The sequence below is a fragment of the Stigmatopora argus genome, chromosome 12 (genome assembly GCF_051989625.1).
Source record: "Stigmatopora argus isolate UIUO_Sarg chromosome 12, RoL_Sarg_1.0, whole genome shotgun sequence".
Classification (NCBI taxonomy): Eukaryota; Metazoa; Chordata; class Actinopteri; order Syngnathiformes; family Syngnathidae; genus Stigmatopora; species Stigmatopora argus.
In genome coordinates, this window is record NC_135398.1 from 13,929,979 (window position 1) to 13,948,784 (window position 18,806).

An 18,806-nucleotide genomic window follows, 5' to 3' on the forward strand; every position below is an offset into this window, starting at 1 on the left:
ATCCCAAATAGTAGATGGCAAAGTTCAAACATTAAAATCCCCATTAATGTTGACAGGATGGGTCTTTGACGGTCCATCAAAATATTGTCTTTGACATAAATGTGATAAAATATCAGGCAAAATTGTTGAAATCCCCCCTCAAAGCAATAGGCTGAAATGCTGCACTTTTGTTACCAACAAATTGTGTTGAAACACCTGACTAAAGGTGTATTCACAACAACAAAGTTAATAGTTCGCTTTCTTCAGTTCATACCAAAGTAAAACATTTATTCCACACATGTAAATGATAGCTAGAGTATTTTTCCTCTCTGTTCCTTGCAGCCATACCTGTCAGGTGGATCCATCTTACCGAATGTGACAATAATGAACCTGATTACAATTCAAAAAGATGGAACTAGCAATCTCAAATAAGATAAAACCTGGACTATTTAAAAAGAATGGTGTCCTGTCTGCTAAGAAGCCCGTTCTAGTAAACAGGATCTATGCTATTTATGTTAAATCCAATTACCTTTGCCCCTCTTCACACGGTTTAAAGTCTATGAGGCCAAGAAGTACAGGTTAAGAAAATATTAACTTTAAACGAGGTCATATAATTTTTCTCGACATCCCTAACTAGAGACTAATGCCTTATTTTTTTTTTTATTACCTAAGTTGTTTGGAATACTACCATTGTCTTATTTTACTAGAAACAAATAACATCTAGAACTAATGATACTTCCATTAGAGGTTGACTGAATCTTGACCCTCAACAATATGAAACAATATGAAGAGTCATCACTTTTCTGGGGCTGCTGATAAGTCACATGGATGGAAAAAACAATTTCTTTACTTAGAATTTTGGGTCAAAGAAGGAATACTGTCTTTTACTTTCACTGGAAATAAAGTATAGGCCTATTGTAATATTTATTGGCAGATGGAACATCACTCATTAAAGATTGCTGAGTCCAACTTTTCATGTAAATATCTGACTGGGTAAAGGACTAAAGCAAGAGAGAGCAACTAAAGGGATTATTGTACGTCAGTTGGAGAGAAAATCCCTTTTCCCTTCGCTGACTGCTCAAAATAAGTCCAGTGTTTCTCCATATGGAAGGAGCATATCAGACCTGTTGATGGCAATTTTGACTATATTTTATCAAGATGGCTTTCCAAAAAGACAGCAATGTTTTTTCTGACATCTCATCAAGATTGGGAGTTGACATGGATGTTAGCTGATGCTGGAACAGAACAATGGTTGGCATCTTCCAACATGGACATGGACAGCAACTTTTCAACAACTAGGAATTTATGGGGGATTTGGGACATTTCAAAAAATGTTGTTTGCAGCAACCTTATATATCTTCCTCCACTGAATTTAAGGATACTGAAAAGGTGTTTGACAGAGGGTTGGTGGCAACTGGCCTGAAAATGGACTTCCAAAGGACACACTGTAAAGTCTAGGTTATTGTCGAGATGTCCTGGCATCCCACTGCAATTCAAACAAGTGAGTGGGTGCTGGGTAAGATTAAATGGTTTTAATAACAGAGAAGGAAGGTGAGGTTGGTAAACTTCAAGAGAATGGAGTTGCCAGAGGTTTGGGACCAGGAAAAACTGAGCTTGACACCAACAAAACATCTATGGACACACCTCTCATGTCCTTCACTAAGGTCGACAAGGACTACGAAGGCGATGAGGAAAGGGGCCAAAATGTCGAAACCGAAGTTGATTACACCCGGAATTACTGGGAAGATGAGGACGATATCTACCAGGAGTTTGAGGAATTGGACTTTGAGGCTTTGTCAGATAACTCGGACACACGGAGCATTGCGTCTGACGATTCCTTCTACCCACTTGACACTTCGGTGCGATCTGACCTTTTACGTTTGCCATGTCGCGAGAGCCCAGAGCCCATCTCTTTCTTCAAGGCTTGCTGCAATAACAACACCATCATTGTTAAGATCATGATTAGACAAGGACTGACTGTGGAGGAAGTTCATGAGACAGACAGAAACCGAAGAGTAAGTCACCACTGAACAAACGGCGGCTTTGTGTTTGTTAGATGAGACATTGGAAGATGCCAATATGGTGGCTTTTAACCGACATTGGGTTCAGAGCATTAGGTTAATCCTCAAAGTAACAGATGGGGCGTGTCCACACTTTGACACAACGAGAAACAGCTTGTTATTGGGGTCAGCTGTTAACAGGCTTGCTAAGTCATTGACCTTACCCTTGACTAAAATATAACACTGATATATACCTGAAGTTTAAATTTATGATGTAGTATATGAAAACAACATTAGTGTCTGAAAGTAAATCAGCTAAAATGTTTCAATATACAGAACTGCATTACTTTCTTTAGCCATAATCCTACATTATGTGAGATTACAGTGCTTTTAAAGAATTTGGCGAAATCCAGTGATGGTTGTGATGTTGTAGCAAGCTTTTGATAGGTTTATTTTATTATTTTATTATCTACTTATTTATTGATTTATTTGTCCGTCTGCTGTTATTTGTGCACTATGAGGTGAAAGCTTTAAATCTCATTATACTTGTATAATGACAATAAACACATTCAATTCAATTCATTCAATTAACATTAACAACTGTGTTATTGGATAACTTTGTTCATCCCGTATTCAGGAAATTTCATTGTGACAGTAGCAAGAAAAGGCATAGTTATAAGTTAGATAGTACAGTCACAAAGGCCGCAGAACAACAAAGCAAAAGCACAAAGTACAAAGCAAATCAAAGTAAATGGGATCATTAAGAATCACCAAATCAAATCATTAAGACAGAAAAGCAGCAAAAACGCAAAACGAGCAAGAGTGGACGGAGCTACTGCCACCGGCTGCTACTTGAACGGCGGCATTTTGGTTGCGGTAGCAAAAACGGATACAGACTCAAAAGACGTAAAGTTGGACAAAAACTTGAACCACACACAGAAAGTCAAGAAATCAAACAAGAAGAGAATTGTGGATTTGAGCAAGTCTGGTTGATTCTTCAAACAATTCTACACAAGTATAAAAATCATGAGAATTATTACTCTTCAGGAAGGGGATTTGGAAATTGTTTTGGTCTGGAAAACAAAACGAGCTGATGACAAGCGTCTAGTAATAATGTCAAAAGTCACCTTTTGTTATCACTATGCAATCGTCATTGTGTACAATATTTATTGGAGAGGAAATGGATTGGTAAGAATCAATTCAATGAATCAGCTCTATGTTACCGATTCAATGTCTGCACTGTGTACACATTTTGATCCCTTAACTCCGCTTTATGTTTCAGTCTGCATTAATTGTAGCATGTTACCATGGATATGTGGATGTGGTCATCGCCCTTGCTCAGTGTCCTTATCTAGATGTGAACTGGCAGGATAATGAGGGTAACACTGCCCTTATCACAGCAGCACAAGCAGGTAAACGGAATGCTTCATAATCACGCGCCATTTATGAAATTAATTTTTTCTAGAAGTGGTTTTGTAACTTGGATTTTTTTGGAAGTAGAGTCATATTTAACACATACCCATACATATCACGAGTCAGCAGTCTGGTAATTTAAAGACAGTAGAAAATCACAAATTTTAAGGGACTATTTTCCCTTAAAGTGTCCAATGGAAACACCCCCCTCAATCCTTGAACCATCTCAGAAGATGTGCTAGCCACATAAATGACAACCCTCTATGTAGATAGCATATGTTCTTATCACTGTGAACAGGGATGGTGAACACGTGGCTCTCGAGCCGCATGCAGATTCCGGCCAAAATGAATGCGACTATTATCTTCTTATCGTATTGGCTCGTTTCATGTTTCTCTTATTTTTATTCTCTCTTAAAACACTCAAATTCATCAGGGCCCATTAAAAACAAATAATACATTATATTTGAAAAAATAATTTGGCAGATTTGATTGTTGTTTTGTAAGGGAAAGACAGTGTTATGGTGAATAATATGATTTTAATTGTGTGTTTTTGTATGTGTCTGTCTGTTTTGGAACGTCACCTCGTGGTGTAGCTCTTTGTCTCTCTCTTTGTGTCGAACATGTTCGCCACCCCTGAGTTTGAGGATGACTTAGGCTAGATTACGTTAGGATAGACACGCTTTAAAAAAAAAAAAAAAAGAGTTTCATTTACGGTATGTTAAAATGTTGAACAAAACAGGAAAACAGGATACACAAAAAAGGATATACTAACCATACATTTTACAATATATTTGTATAAATTAAAAAGAAAAATACAGAAAATCATTGTATATTAAAATTTTAATATAGCTACATTTTATATTGTAATTGACATTTAACTATGCAGTCTTGGCAGTGTTGACATCATATGACATCTCTTCTCAGACATCACACATCTGAGGCCTCTAGTGACAGTCTGGGTTAAGGCGCCAGTTGAATAAGGGCGAGAAGAAGAAAGTGAGCATATCACTTCCTGATGTAAAAGATTTTTTTTTTTTAATCAGGAGAGAGTTTCCTTCTTAAACAATAGGTGTGGGTTAGTTAAGTGAAATTAAAGTCAGCTTTGCCAAACCTTTGTTCAGTAAAAGTTACTTTGTGACTTGGGAGGTGGTCGTAAATGGTCTTTCTTACCCACGCTAGTCGCATATTTGGCGTTCTTTCCCCTAAGATAGGGTCCAACGCGCTAACCATTCATCCACTGGGATCCTGGAGTTGTAACAGTTAAAAAAAGAAAAAAAATGATGCCAAGAAGGAGAGGTAGAAAAGGAGAACAATGCCTGAAAATGATGCGGCCAAAAGAAAAAAAAATCACAAGTTTATTCGACCCCCAACCATTAAAAACAAAGATAGTTATCAAAATAACTATAATATAACAAATTAACAATGACTTTTTAAAATGCAGTCCAGTATGTCCCACTGTCATGTGTAATAATGCTGTTCATCTATGGATTAAAGATTCATAGTACCCCTCGGTCACAACCTGTCCATACGGATTAGGGAGGTACTGATTGCAAAACTATATGTATTATGTGTACCTTACAGTTCAGTATATTACAAATACAGTAAAGGTTCATTTGAACAGCGGATCAGAATAGATCACTTCAGATGATCTACATCATCGATCTGAATGAAAACGTAAACCATTTTTTCAAGTTATTAATTATTATTCTTTTTTTATTCTCATCATCTCATTTTCTGAACCGACTTATCCTCATTAGGGTCGTGGGGGGTGCTGGAGCCAATCCCAGCTGTCTCCGGGGCAGAGGCGGGGGACACCCTGAATCGGTGGCCAGCCAATCGCAGGGCACAAGGAGACGGACAACCATGCACACTCACACCCATACCTAGGGGCAATTCAGAGTGTCCAATCAGCCTACCATGCATGTCTTTGGAATGTGGGAGGAAACCGGAGTACCCGGATGAAACCCACGCAGGCCTGGGGAGAACATGCAAACTCCACACAGGTGGACGTGACCTGGATTTGAAAACCAGGGCCCCAGAGTTGTGAGGCTAACCGCTCGCGTTACCGGGCCACCCTTATTTTTTATTCTTACATTTTATTATTTTTTATTTATTATTAAATTTATGTGTCTGTCTGTTGTTATTTGTACACTATGTGATGAAAGTTTTAAATCTCATTATACTTGTATAATGACAATAAAAGCATTCAATTCAATTAAATACTAATATATTGTACTCTAAAACTGCAAATGCTGCTTTTATACTGTGTGCAGGTCACGTGTTCATCTCTCACTACCTGCTGAACTACTTCTCTGGACTGGATATTGAGAGGAGGAACTGTCATGGTTTCACAGCTTTAATGAAGGCTGCAATGCAGGGTCGAGCAGAGACTTGTAGATTGCTCATGCTGGCTGGTAAACTACAATGTAAAACCATGCCTCTTTTTTAAGATGCATGCTAAATCAATGCAGGTAGCATACAAGTTGATCTTGAAATTTTCAGGAGGTGATGTACAGGCCAGGGACAATGGTCGCATGATGACCCCTCGGGAGTGGGCGCTCTTCACTGGTCGCTATGAAACAGCTTACACGATGAGTCAAGTCATGTTGAGGCCATGTGCCGAGCAGTTCTGTGACTCCTTCAAACTAGAGTGGCCAATGCTGGAGGTGAGCATTGTTTTAGTGTTTTATGACAATGTACAGTATGTTATATTTTCAAAAGGTAAAAATGTATTGGTCATGTAAAAATCACCATTTACTGAAAACACTACCCTTTAATAAACAAGTTCTTGTCATATTTCAAACAGGTTGTCACCAACAATAAGAGTCATTTAAGAAGTTTGTCTTATGTTCAGGAAATTTACTGTCCCTAATAGTCAATCAAATCAAATCAAAAGCCTTTATTGTCATCATACACAGCTGCGTATAACGAAATTGGTGGTGCTACTCCACAAAGTGCATTTTCCCAGTAAAAACATAAATAAGTAATAAAAATATAAAAAGTCACGTCCTGGCAAGGTAAATTCTAAAATATTGCACAATCTAAGATATTGCACACCCCAAAGTTATTGCACAGAAGGGATTGTGTGTTGTGCTAATGCAAGTTCAGAGCCCTGATGGCTGTGGGAAAAAAACTGTTGGTGGTTGACTAAATACTTGTTTGCCCCACTGTATCTAACCAGGCTTATCGCTCTAACCGCTTGGCGGAAAGAAGACTGACAATTGGAAAAAAAAGAGTTTAGCATGGAAGAAAGAAATGTATGCCTTCATTACATGAAGCAATGTATATACGAACTGAGATATGGCGGCGTAGCTTACACAGCTGATATTCAGAATAGGCTGTAACAGTTTACTAAAGGGTATCATCAATGAGTCGAAAAAAATGACCTGTATGTGTTTGGGTTGTGGGAGGAGCCAGAAGCACCCAAAGAAAACCTGTATTTCAAAATCCATTTAATTGTATTTCACATTGTATTGGACTAGGAAATTGTTCTTCCTCTAACGAATGCCATTGAAATACCTTTGTCATCTCATTTTTGACATTTGCAATTTGGCTGATTTTGTTTCTCATCCAGTCTTCGATTTCTGAGTCCAAAATCAAGTTCACATAACTTCAGCATTATTGACGGATGTGTGAAGAACAAATTTTCTTTACGTTCTAGAAAAACACATTATTCATGATTCTAATGTCTGTCCTCTATTTTGCAATACAGGTGGTTGGCAATATTTTGTCATCCCTTCATGCAAGCAGCGGGAGAACATTCATATTTGAGAGTGCAATTGAGTTTAAACCTGTCAGCTTGACCTGCATAGCATTTTTGATCATGTTCAAGATTTTATTTTTTCCCGAGTACATCCTGTAAACAATAGGTTGTTTTTGTAATTTTTGTCTTCTGTAGGATTTGGTTACCCAGGCTGAAGAACCTAAGCCCTGCTGGAAGCGTTTCATCGACCTTATGTCCTGTTGCCCTTACAGATTTTACCTTAACAACAAGATCAACCCCGTGGATGATGGTGTTCTTGAGTACATGGTCAGGATCACCACTAGTCTCAGCAGTCCATTTATTGCTACGGCCTGCCGGACAGTGTGCCCAGGAAGTCCTCCGTGCATTGGGAAACGACGCTACGCAGTCCAGGAAATTCTCAAAAGACAACGGTTGGCGGAGCTGAAGCACCTCGGCCCAGATAGGCTGAACACCTACAAGAGATTGTTCCAGAACTCACGGATCCTCCTCATCCCCAAGGCGAGGGATCGGCGGGCTAGCCTCCAGCCTCAGCTGCTGAATGACATGGCTGTTGCATCCACAGTGGCCATAAGGCGGGCGAGTCTGCTACCTCTTCATTTGCTGAGGCGCAGTAGCGTGCGACCAGGGATTGTGATACCAAAAGTCAGGCTCTGCAAGGCCCCAGCTCCCAATTTCAAATTAGAAAAGCTCAAATGGAATAATAACTATAACGAGCTACAAATCCCAAAGTGGGATTACAAAATGAAGAGAGTCGAAAGAAAGAGGGATGATCGTCTGTTACCATCGACAAGGCGAAGATGAGAAAGCAGTCAATCGCCCGACCTGAGACCACTTGCTGCAACCAGGGAATGGTAGGTCGGTGGTTCAGTCACTTGACTTCCTGAAGAAAGAAGATTGAGGGTTTAAAAATCCCCAAAGAGTTGAGGATGAATAGTCTGTTATATGGCGTGCACAATGAGATTGATTCAACGTTGAGTCGACCTTCACCCAAAGTCAGTTGCGATCAGTTCTAGCTCACACTTGACTCTGTATAGGATAAGAGGTCTCAAATAGGGGGTGGATGAATGGACTTTCAATTACCGAGTACTGCAAACACATTTGACGTAACAACACTGGAGTAACTGGACAGTGCCAACCTTTAGAAGTGAATATATTCTGCTTGGTATGTTGGTTGACATTGGATTACTTGCCTTGTTGCCATTAGACCGGTCATGATAATTATTGTATTAAATTAACATTCATGGCCAACAGTTTTTTCATCAAAATTAAGTCCAAGTGATAATCGGGCCCTTATCGCATTTAGCATTAACGGCAGATGACTCAAAAAATCAGTACATGTCATTTTTCATGACCCTCAGTGTTTTTTGTGATGATTAATTTTTACAGTATGCTTTAATATGTATGCACTGGGAAAAAAGCAAAAACAAATACAATACTATTTTTATCTTGAAGGTTTCTGAGGAACTATGGTTTTTTTTGCCCAGTTTCATACAACTCTTATGTACATGTTAAATTTTTGTTTTTTTTACAGTAGTGTGCCTCACAAAAGTCTCCCAAAACATACTTTTAAAGACTCCTTCATTCAACAAGCATCATCAAACAGTGCTATTTATTGCATCAACCTGTGCTGTTAGCCACCACCATGACCATTTTTCTCAGGTGTTCCGCTTAACATGGATTAAGCATGCTGCAATGGTGCAGATTGTTGGTTAAGTATGGTACCAGCTAAATCCAAATCTATTGATGTTGTAAAACTTCTAATTCATTTTGACTGAGATGACTGTTTAATTTACAAATTACTGTTTAGAAAAAAGGCAGAGGAATGATTTCTTTTTTCAAGATACTGTTTAAACGGGATTGAATTAAATGAAGTGTACAGGTATAATGAAGTGCGTAGTTGTTTCTAAATATTTGAAAACAGTTCTAAATCATTACATCTGAATTAGCTTGAAAAGGAATGAACTGCACTTGATAAATTCAGTCTAGTTTGTTAAAAAGCTTTTTTGAACATTTCATTCAAGCTTTGTCGCACTTGTTGAGAACCACTCCAATATGATCATTAGGACACACAAACCTATCCACCATCCTAAGGTAATGCTTAAGGACAAGGTTCGGATATCCAACATGATCTATTTTTAACTAGCTTTTGGTATTATTATTATTACAGTGGTACCTGGAGATACGAGCTTAATTCGTTCTGGGACTGAGCTCGTATGTTGATTTACTCGTAACTCAAATGAACCTTTCCCATAGAAATGAACTAAAAACCAATTATTTCGTTCCAACCCTCTGGAAAAAACACCCAAAACAGGATATTGGATTGGAAAAACATTTATTTGTTCTAATTCGCCAACAAAGTAACAAATAACTAGTGGTTTAATAGTACTAAAATTTGACGGATTTCGCGGAGGGGAGAGTGATAGAGAGAGGGGGAGGGGGAGAGACTTTTTGCACGGCAACGCGCTCGTAACATAACAAACAAATGTAAATGAACTTGGATTATGATGCAGACACTCAAAAATAAGTTTAATCTAACCTTACACTAGACTTAATTCTAATTTCTTTTTAAATTTTGATACCTTTCTTCTCCCGGGTTGGCTCTATTTTCCCCGCCTCCACCCTGACTTTCAGATGCAACCTATCAAGGGTTGTTTGCTTTTGTATTCCCTTCAAAATATTCCGAAAATGATAAACACAAATGTTCTCACAATAGGATAACGCACGACCACTTGCCAATGAGAAGTAGTATATACTCGCATTCATTCTAGCCATTCGCACTGACTATCGGGAAGAAAAAAACACTGAAAAAATGCAACGCCCAGTGCTCGTAGAGACATTACACGAGGGAGTTGCGATCAGAAAGACAGTGCCCATGATGTTCTTATGAGCAGCCTCACACGTCCGCTCTATGCTTGTATATCAAAATTTGTCTCGTATCTCAAGAAATATTTGCCCGAAATTTTACTCTTATCTCAAATTGCTCGTATGTCGGGCACTCGTATGTCGAGGTACCACTCTATTATTATTACCATTATCACAATTCAGTAAGTTTGGCACTCTTTGAGGTGGTTCGCAAAAAATCACTGGTTGCGCAGTTGGATATACTGTTTACTTGGAATGTGTACGTGCCTTTGAATGCGATGATGTCAAAACTTTGGTTCATCATATGTTGTAATAAGGTGCATGTAATTATCTAAAAGAATGATGAATGTGTGATCATACCAAACATCAGCATTGAAAAAAAGGGTGACAGGGTAATGGAATGTGTCTCATATTTGTAGTTTTTTTGTGCATTCCTAAGACACTGTGTACACATGATTTACCCAATCTGTATATATTGGGGAACTCACTCAATATTCCACTTAATTAGGTGTGATGTCCAAAAAGATCCTGAAGGTAAAAGCAAAGCCCGCACAGGGAAACCCCCAGAAGATTTCACGGAGACAACAGAGCAAAAGAACTACCCACTGGGATGAAATTTATACAGAAATTTTGATCCGGAGGGAGGAGAAAGATCTTGAAGCACAGTCAGAGCAGCTGGAAGAGAAGCTGGACAGTTTAAAAGTGCGCGAAAATGAGTTACGCCAGGAAATAAGTGAAGTTGAGGATCTATTCTTAAGCAGGGATCCATATGTGGCGGATGAAATTGTTGATCAAGCCTCAGCCAAAGCTGACAATGAGGAAAAGTTGGTGCTTAAAAAGGAGAACGAGATTCAGAGTAAGATGATAGAATGTGCGGAGCTAAGGGAGAAGAAACAGGAGCGCCTTCAAGTCATGCACGAACATGTTGTGTATCAGCAATTCATGCAGACACTGGTTGGCATGACTTCATTTGAAGATGAAGAGGCTCTAACGGATCACATCGAAAGTCTTCACAGTATTGAAGACCAGCTGTCTCAGAGGGAAGGTGAAGCTTACGAGCAGACCAACCAGCAAAGGAAAACACAGATAGCTTTGCAAAAACAATACGAGTTGGAAAGACAAGAGCTTGATATGGAGCTAACGCAGCTTATGCCGGAATTGTTCGAATCGAAAATCAAAGTGGAATTTTGGTTCAAAGAGTGGAAACGTATCGAAGAAACCGCATCAAGAAAACTGAATCTGCTAGCGCAGATTAAGATGTCCATCCTCAGCCTTTACGAGATGATCGGTGGGAAGGTTTGCGATAAGCAAGGCGTGGCTTTGAATGAAACTGAGAAACAGTTGGAAAATATCCATACTTTCATGTTAGACCACTTTGAGATTTTGAAAGACTATGAGGTCAACTTTAATGGAGGAAACTAAACCAAATGACAACTTTCACTCACTAATTGTGTCCACCAACATCTTTCACAATCACATTGGAAAACATGTTTTAATATTATTCCAATGCTCTATTATGAACAGACTGAGTCTTGACTGAGATCTATGATGAAAAGTATGGTAATCACAAACTGCTTTTGAGAATAAAAGTTTGTTGATCCAGCAGTAGGTCCCTACTAACCAACTACAGACATCCTTCTCTAGAGTTCTCAACAAGAGTTGATGCCAAAGGAATGTTTCTTGACAATGCTACGTCAAATGTCAATTTAATACCCATTGTTACGACTACATACTGTGACAGAGAAAGCTACTTCAAAACAATTGGAAATTCTTTTCATTTTTCTGTGTATCTGTAATATGTTGATTCACAATGAATTAAAAAAATGTCTAACTGTTAAAAGGACAGGAAGAACATTTTTCTGAAACAATGTCATTTTAGTATACTTTCACTGTCTATAAATTTCAGATAGGTAAATGAAGAATAAGACATATACACTTAAATAACATTTATTTTTCCACAAATTCTAAGTGGGTTTCAAGAAAAGTTCGCATAGGCCATCCAGCAATTAAAAATGGAGTAGGGCGATCGTCCATCGGTAAATCCTCTTCCCCTTGGGTGGAATTCTGGGGAAAAAAGAAAGTTAAGTTACAATAGATTAAGTCCAACAATTAAAAAAATAAAGACTGGGGATTAGTTAAGTAAATAAATCTGACAAAAAACAGCTAAATTATTATTTTTTTATCAACATCAAAATGATACCGGTCATCAAAAAGGCCCCTCTTCCCATAACCCCACTCATGTGTCATCTCTCATAGTCAGTCAATAGAAATATTAGACATACCCCTATGATGACTTGGTGTTGTTTTTGTCCACTGCAGAGGCAGCAAGACTCAAAAACGCATGATCCAACTGCATTCCTCGAATAGCCCCCATCCAGTCTATTTTCCTATATAGTCCACCAACACACCTAAATCAAATAATCAGGATCTTGATCATCTGATTCAGATATGGTGGGAGATATGGAAAAAACATACTGGACTGAGGACCAGAGTTGGAGACCCTGAGGGGATGTTGTGTCAAAGACTGTGCCGTCCTCCAACGTCCCCATATACCACCAGCTCACCATGTCACCCTTTTTGGGGAAGTTTGCCTTGTCACCTTTCTTTAGCATTGATTTGGTAAACTTGGGTGGATCCTGAAGAGAAGCAAGATACAAAATGAGTAGGTTTAGTACACATTACATGAAAATAATAAATTAAATAACCTGAAACACTTGGGTCCTAGCTCATCCAGAACTTCTGCCTTGACTTCTTTGGTCTTGTCGATTTTGACAGCTTTCACCTGCTTTGTCACCTCTTCCGTCTCCGTGGTTTTACACCTTTACAAAACACCACAGCGTGATTGTGTAATTGCTTATTTAACCATTTTGATGCACAAATGACCCACATTCATTTCCCATGTTATTTCATCCTGGATGAGTTTTTCAGTCAATCATTTAAAATCCGTTTTTTAAAATAAATATCCCAAAAAGTCATCATTGCATCCGTTTTTCTCTTCTTACACTGAGGAAAAATGGTTATTTTACCATATGTTTAAACTTGAGTCAAAAATGACCCCTGCACCATTGTTGAATGAATGTCTCACTTAGGCTTTGTCCAAACCACATTTAAAGTTAAAAATGAAAAGGTCCAAGCCCTGAGGTCTTTCTTTAAGTGAAGGAAAACAAGCCAAGGGGAAAGGAATATATTCTATAAGTGTACTGTACCCCACTGATGGCACTTGTGTGGGTGAGTTATCCACACAGGTTCTTGCTATTAAAAATCAACACCAGACCAGTTAGCCTGTTTTCATTCAAAATTTGAATGTATCATAATAATAAAAAAAGCAAGCTAATTGAGCAAAACCTTGAATACTGAACACTGACTTAATAATTACACGGATAGAGAAAATTGAAACTATTTAGAAAATGACTCACTTTGCTGACAAACAGCTCATTATGGCGTCGACAAGCTGCTCCTTTTTGGCCGTTTTGGCCACATTCTTGATGTTTCCCAAAAGTCTGTGGTCGTTGAGGAACTGAAACACACAATGGCATGATTTCTTTTTAAAAATAAAGAGCTATAGGTTACGCATTGTAGCCAATTTGTTTGCAAACATTTTTCGGTTCCATTTACTTGGGGCTACAGCACGTGATCGAAGTGTGCTCCCGTAAAAAATCACTCTTAAAATGAGAACTGGGGCTTCAAAATCCCCAAATGACAACGTACCGAATGCGCTGCATTGTCCCGTAAGACCTTTATCAGGTTTTTCTTCGGTAAATCGTCACTTCTGAGCTGCTCTGCAGTCCACTGCCGAACTAGCTCTTGGCTCATCCGTCATTTTGAAGGGTGTCTTTTGAACTTTGACCTTGGCCATGCACATTAAAAATAGACACAAAAAAATCATTGTTTTCGTGATAACGTGTATTTAAATCTGCACCCATATCCATTTCTTCTCCTCTGCTATTAAATCAACACAACAATATATTTGCTTGTGCAGCTTGCTACAGATAGTTTGTCAGCTCTGGCTAGTCCACTCTATCACTAGCCAATCATAGTTTGTGAAAGCGATGACGTATCCCTACAGTTATATCCACCCTTATTTTATGCTACAGGGCCTGCAGACTTGATTGTGAAGGACTCCAGGTAGATTTCTGACCCTGGCAACAAATAATGGCTGAAATTTGATTGGTTAAATGCTTAAATATGAAAACACATCTGGAAACAGCGCAACCAGGGGAAAAGCAATGAAAGGAATCTGACAGACAATTTGGAATTATTTAATAAGTATTCATGGCCAAAATATAATTAACATCAGTCTGTGATTCAGATATTTTTAGGCCAGCAGAGAAGGCCTTGCAGGCCCTGACGGTCCACCACTGCTATATGTATTGAATGAGCTCATTTTTTGTATCACTACAATGGTGATACCATACCATTAGTAATAGTAATACTATTCCTTCTGTTCTTCTATCTCTTCCTCCTTTATTTCTGAACCCCAAAACCCTTTTCCGTCTAACTGCATTCTCTGAATCAAGAACACAATATAAACAACCACATTAGGAGTATCTTAAATGTACTTCGTATCTAAGCAGCTGAGCAGGACAGTTTACAAAACAAAATAAATGCAACACTGAAATCAGATTTGGCACAAATCAACAACACCCAGTTTCCTCTTCAATGGACTGTTTATATTTTGGAGCAGTTGCAATCAATTTGAGGCATATAAAGATTCACAGGTTTCTTTTTAAAACATAATTGATTTGGACATCACCTATATCATATCTCTACAAAGTCCTCACTGTTGGTTTTACTGCCACGGGATCACAATGACATAATACAACGTCAAGAATCTGCCAGAAAATCTACGATGTCTTTTCTAAGGGCTCTGAGGCTTACAAAAACAAATAATGTGGGGAAACAGAGCTTTGTAAGGTTGTACAATTTTGTTGATTTAAAAAAAAATCATAATTGGTTTCTGATAGCATATTCATGCACTCATTTCAGCCTAATGCCACTGATCAAACCACTTGTGTTTTAAGGAATGAACAACTTCAGATTTGTATTTGATTTTTGGTAGCACACGTTTGAAAATACAGTTTTTTTAAAATCCTGTTTTGAGTGACAACATGGATTCGCGAGCCTTGATCTAAACTACTCCACATAGCAACATTAGCACACAAAAGTTGACAATTCAGTGTGTGGACCAGGAAAGTAAAATGTGAACATCCTACAATGAAGTCTTTTTCCATGTAGCTGCTGTGACATTCACATCTGCACATTAAAAAGTATATATTTATATAATATATATTCATACTCTATTAACAGTACTCTATTAATAGTCTACTATGAATTAATTGCAATCCATTTCTCCAAAAAGTTTTGTCATACTTGAAACATTGATTATTTTAAACCACAGAAAAAAAATGTACAGTTGTCTTATCTTTGTTTTAATGCAATTATTTCATTGGATTTTTTTCTTTTTTAAAAAGTTTTTCTTTTTTGTACTTCTCTCTGGTCCCGTTGCAGTTACACAACTTTCATGTCAGTAGAACACAAAAAAAAAATCTAAAAAGAAAAATAAAGCATTTACAAACTGGCAAAGATAAAACGACAATGGCATAAACCTTGTTTGGCACTAATATGTACATGTTTATGACTGTAGTGAAGGGTTCATTGGCACTACGCTAGAACGTTTATGGAGTGATCATTTAAAAGAAAAAAACACTGTGAGCATATGCCATACTTATTCAACATAAAACATTGAAGCGCAACCATTTTGGTTGTTTTAAATCATCCAATCTGTGATCTTCTTTAGCTATTCTTTTAAACTGTATTATATATATTGTATATTTATTAAGTATATCTAGCTTTCTAATAATCTTAACACCTTTTCTGTCTTGAGATAAAATTTTGCCACCCTGTAATTGAATATATGACTTAACATATATTTGCTTCAAAACATAAATTCCCTGATAAAATCAATGCTTTAATTGCAGGTGGCTAAATTAAAGTCAGATTGATTTTAAAGAGAAAATAAGTTGGTAGCAGCTAAAATAAGAGAACCACTGTTATTTTTCATTAATACAGAATGGCTCTTTCTCGATGATGTACATTTAGGTCCAAAATTATTCATAGCCTGACCATATTTGGTGTTAAAGTGAATGGAATTTGTGAAAGTTGATTTTTAAAAATTCTTCTACTATGAAATGACACACAAAAGTGACAAAATTATTCCAAATATTTTTTGTTGGTGATCATCTTTCTCACCATCATAAACTGCCATGGATGAAGAGTAGGTCAATAGTAATAATAATAACAAAATCATAAAATAAAGACATTGAAACAAAAGTCAGATCACTTACATAACATCTTACTCTATTTTCATTTTAACTAAAAATCTGGCCAGGCTATAATTGGGATATTGGCAATACTATATTTTCCAGTAGTGCTTTATTTACATGAAAAACAAACCACAGGATAAATGTTGAATATATCCTACTGTAAAGTTTTTGTATAAGGCAGTCAATAGGGCACTGTGACCCAATGTAATGTATGCTTTAATAGGCATTTTTACTATGTGGCGTCAAGCAAAGATGAAGATGTGTCTTATGTTTATAACAAGAAAGTGAAGAGGTGAGTTTTGCCCATTTGGTACAGGTCTGACACAGGTAATCCTGCAATGTACAAATACACAATGAATCGCCAGTAAATGTACAGTATACACCAAATACTATACAACCAAGAATTTAAAAAGTAGAAAAAAAGAAACAAAAAGAGACTGTTACCAATGACAACTTCCAAAAGCCGTCTTTGCCTGGAGGAGGATATGCCACGCCGAAGCCAAAGAGAGAAACAAAGTTTGTGTGTCAGATGTCCTACATTTCTGCTTCTTGTGCTTCACACATTACTAAAAGCCATGTAACTATATCCACATATGTACAAGTGTTTCTCTCAGGTATCCGTGACACCATCCATGCGCTTTCATTTCATTCTTTACCATTTAAACCCTTTCCTCCCAAACCTTCAAATCTAATGTTTCCACTTCTCCGATCGCTCATTTTAGTTGTGACTCCTTATCCTCGTTTTCCCTACTCGTATATATTTTATCCGATGGCCTCCGATTGCTTTCAATCTATCAGATTGGTCACAAACTAAACAAAAAGAAAATGCCTGTCACATTTGTTGTTGGTGAGCATGCACATGCAAGGCCTCTTTTTCTGCAGCCTTCTTTGCCTCCGTTATATCCTCCTCCTCGTAAAGTCTCTGGAAAAAGTTTAGTGTCCGTTTCGTTTCCTTCATTTGCATCCTCTTTTGGTCCCTGGTCTTGCATTTGGATGTCTTGCTACCTATGATGCTACGTAGGAACTAGAGAACAGGGAAGTTGGGTATCTTTCCTAATTCAGGTCTTAGTCTATTGTTGCTTCCTCGCCTACCCTTGCACCTCAGACCCAGGAGTCAGGTGAGGCTGGATAGTGGCTCGTCTCGTAGTTGAGCTCACTGTAGGGCCGGGAGGCTGAGTAGAAGTCTACATAGTTTCCGGTGGACTTCAGGCCCTGCAAGTGCATGTTGAGTTCGCCTTGCGGAGGACGCCCTCCTGGATGAACCTGGTTCTCATAGAAGGCCTGGTCCTCATAATTGGTGCTGTCATTTGGGGGAGGATTTTGGAAAGGAGGATAGGGCTCTGAAGGCAATCCCTGGGATGAGATCTGTAGGTAGAAGAAATTTAAAGGACATCAGCTTTTTCCCGGTGAGACTAAAGTGGACCATGAAGTGAAGCGGATTGGCTTTTCCATGTGTGACATTGAAATGCTGTCCGCTGGTGATTGAAATGTTAAATTGCAGCAAAACCTGAAAACTACTGCAATTTCATGACTTTTGAATAATTTTAAATTATATTTAGGTGCAACTCATATAATGTTAAATTACATGTTTAATGTATTGCAATAAAGAAAGGCACAAACATTGCCGGGCGGCCCGGGGGTGAGGCGAGTGGTTAAGTGCGTCGGCCTCACAGATCTAGCATCCTGGGTTCAAATCCAGGTAATGTCCATCTGTGTGGAGTTTGCATGTTCTCTCTGGGCCTGCGTGGGTTTCCTCCGGGTACTCCGGTTTCCTCCCACATTCCAAAGACATGTATGGTAGGCTGATTGGACATTCAGAATCTCCCCTAGGTATGGGTGTGAGTGCAAATGGTTGTCTGTCTCCTTGTGCCCTGCAATCGGCTGGCCACCGATTCAGGGTGTCCCCCGCCTCTGGCCCAAAGTCAGCTGGGATAGACTCCAGCACCCCCTGTGACCCTAATGAGGATAAAGCGGTACAGAAAAATGAGATGTCATTTTTAATAATATTTCTATATTTATGTTTACACTATTGAAACAAACCCTACAGAACAAAGAGAAACATTGGGTCACCAACTAAGTGGATGAGTTTATTGATGTAAAATACATTGTTTAAACAATTTGCATATAACTTTATATTGGTGCTGCATAAGAAATTTGTGATTGTTATTTGTTGTTGCTTTGTTTAAATAAACTTTATATAAACCTTATATGCTTATAATTTTCTAATAGCTCTGTTCAAACTGGTTAATAAAAATATATTTTTTCTTTTTTCCTCTCCTTAATACATTTCCCCTGTATCAGGTTTGGGACTTGGCATCAGTTTTCTTAAAACCAGACAGTGACAGTTAAAGTTATTTTTCTACAAAATATACACATTTTTACTTTGGGGGTCATGCTTTAGTTCAGTAGTCATATATTTACTATTGAAAATGTATGCAAGATGATTTTTTGACCATAAATCAATTATGTAAATATGTTTAATGA

At 38.0% G+C, this 18,806-nt stretch overlaps 4 protein-coding genes across 17 annotated transcripts in view; 2 read left to right on the forward strand and 2 right to left on the reverse strand.

The window, feature by feature from the left end:
- The first annotated feature begins 1,054 nt into the window (after positions 1-1,054).
- On the forward strand, positions 1,055-9,528 carry ankrd33bb (ankyrin repeat domain 33Bb). Its single transcript, XM_077616125.1, has 5 exons — positions 1,055-1,994; positions 3,262-3,391; positions 5,666-5,806; positions 5,895-6,058; positions 7,291-9,528. The coding sequence occupies exons 1-5, from the start codon at positions 1,506-1,508 to the stop codon at positions 7,936-7,938; spliced, it is 1,572 nt and encodes a 523-aa protein (XP_077472251.1). The 5' UTR covers positions 1,055-1,505; the 3' UTR covers positions 7,939-9,528.
- Positions 9,529-10,512: 984 nt separating this feature from the next.
- LOC144085874 (coiled-coil domain-containing protein 42 like-2-like) lies at positions 10,513-11,421 on the forward strand. The gene has a single exon (XM_077615543.1). It carries the CDS (start codon positions 10,513-10,515, stop codon positions 11,419-11,421), a length of 909 nt encoding a protein of 302 aa, XP_077471669.1.
- Positions 11,422-12,643: 1,222 nt separating this feature from the next.
- On the reverse strand, positions 12,644-13,812 carry LOC144086252 (peptidyl-prolyl cis-trans isomerase FKBP3-like). The gene is made up of 3 exons (XM_077616126.1): positions 13,708-13,812; positions 13,416-13,516; positions 12,644-12,818 (listed from the first exon to the last, which is right to left on the reverse strand). The coding sequence occupies exons 1-3, from the start codon at positions 13,810-13,812 to the stop codon at positions 12,668-12,670; spliced, it is 357 nt and encodes a 118-aa protein (XP_077472252.1). The 3' UTR covers positions 12,644-12,667.
- Positions 13,813-14,647: 835 nt separating this feature from the next.
- LOC144085677 (catenin delta-2-like) overlaps positions 14,648-18,806 on the reverse strand; it is a 129,594-nt gene continuing 125,435 nt past the window's right edge. For all 14 annotated transcript variants that reach the window (XM_077615199.1, XM_077615210.1, XM_077615205.1 and 11 more), the window contains one exon: positions 14,648-17,687. In XM_077615199.1, coding sequence (XP_077471325.1) covers positions 17,424-17,687 — 264 coding nt within the window. In that variant the 3' untranslated portion in view covers positions 14,648-17,423. The remainder of the gene's footprint in view (positions 17,688-18,806) is intronic.

Bases quoted from the DNA above. Each gene is read 5' to 3' on its own strand.
- ankrd33bb (XM_077616125.1), top strand. From the start codon at position 1,506: ATGGTTTTAATAACAGAGAAGGAAGGTGAGGTTGGTAAACTTCAAGAG. The intron at 3,392-5,665 runs GTAAACGGAATG...TACTGTGTGCAG, and splicing joins TATCACAGCAGCACAAGCAG to GTCACGTGTTCATCTCTCAC. The intron at 6,059-7,290 runs GTGAGCATTGTT...TGTCTTCTGTAG, and splicing joins TAGAGTGGCCAATGCTGGAG to GATTTGGTTACCCAGGCTGA.
- LOC144085874 (XM_077615543.1), top strand. From the start codon at position 10,513: ATGTCCAAAAAGATCCTGAAGGTAAAAGCAAAGCCCGCACAGGGAAAC.
- LOC144086252 (XM_077616126.1), bottom strand. From the start codon at position 13,812: ATGAGCCAAGAGCTAGTTCGGCAGTGGACTGCAGAGCAGCTCAGAAGT. The intron at 13,517-13,707 runs GTACGTTGTCAT...TGTGTGTTTCAG, and splicing joins GGGACAATGCAGCGCATTCG to TTCCTCAACGACCACAGACT. The intron at 12,819-13,415 runs GTGAGTCATTTT...TGTTTTGTAAAG, and splicing joins ATGAGCTGTTTGTCAGCAAA to GTGTAAAACCACGGAGACGG.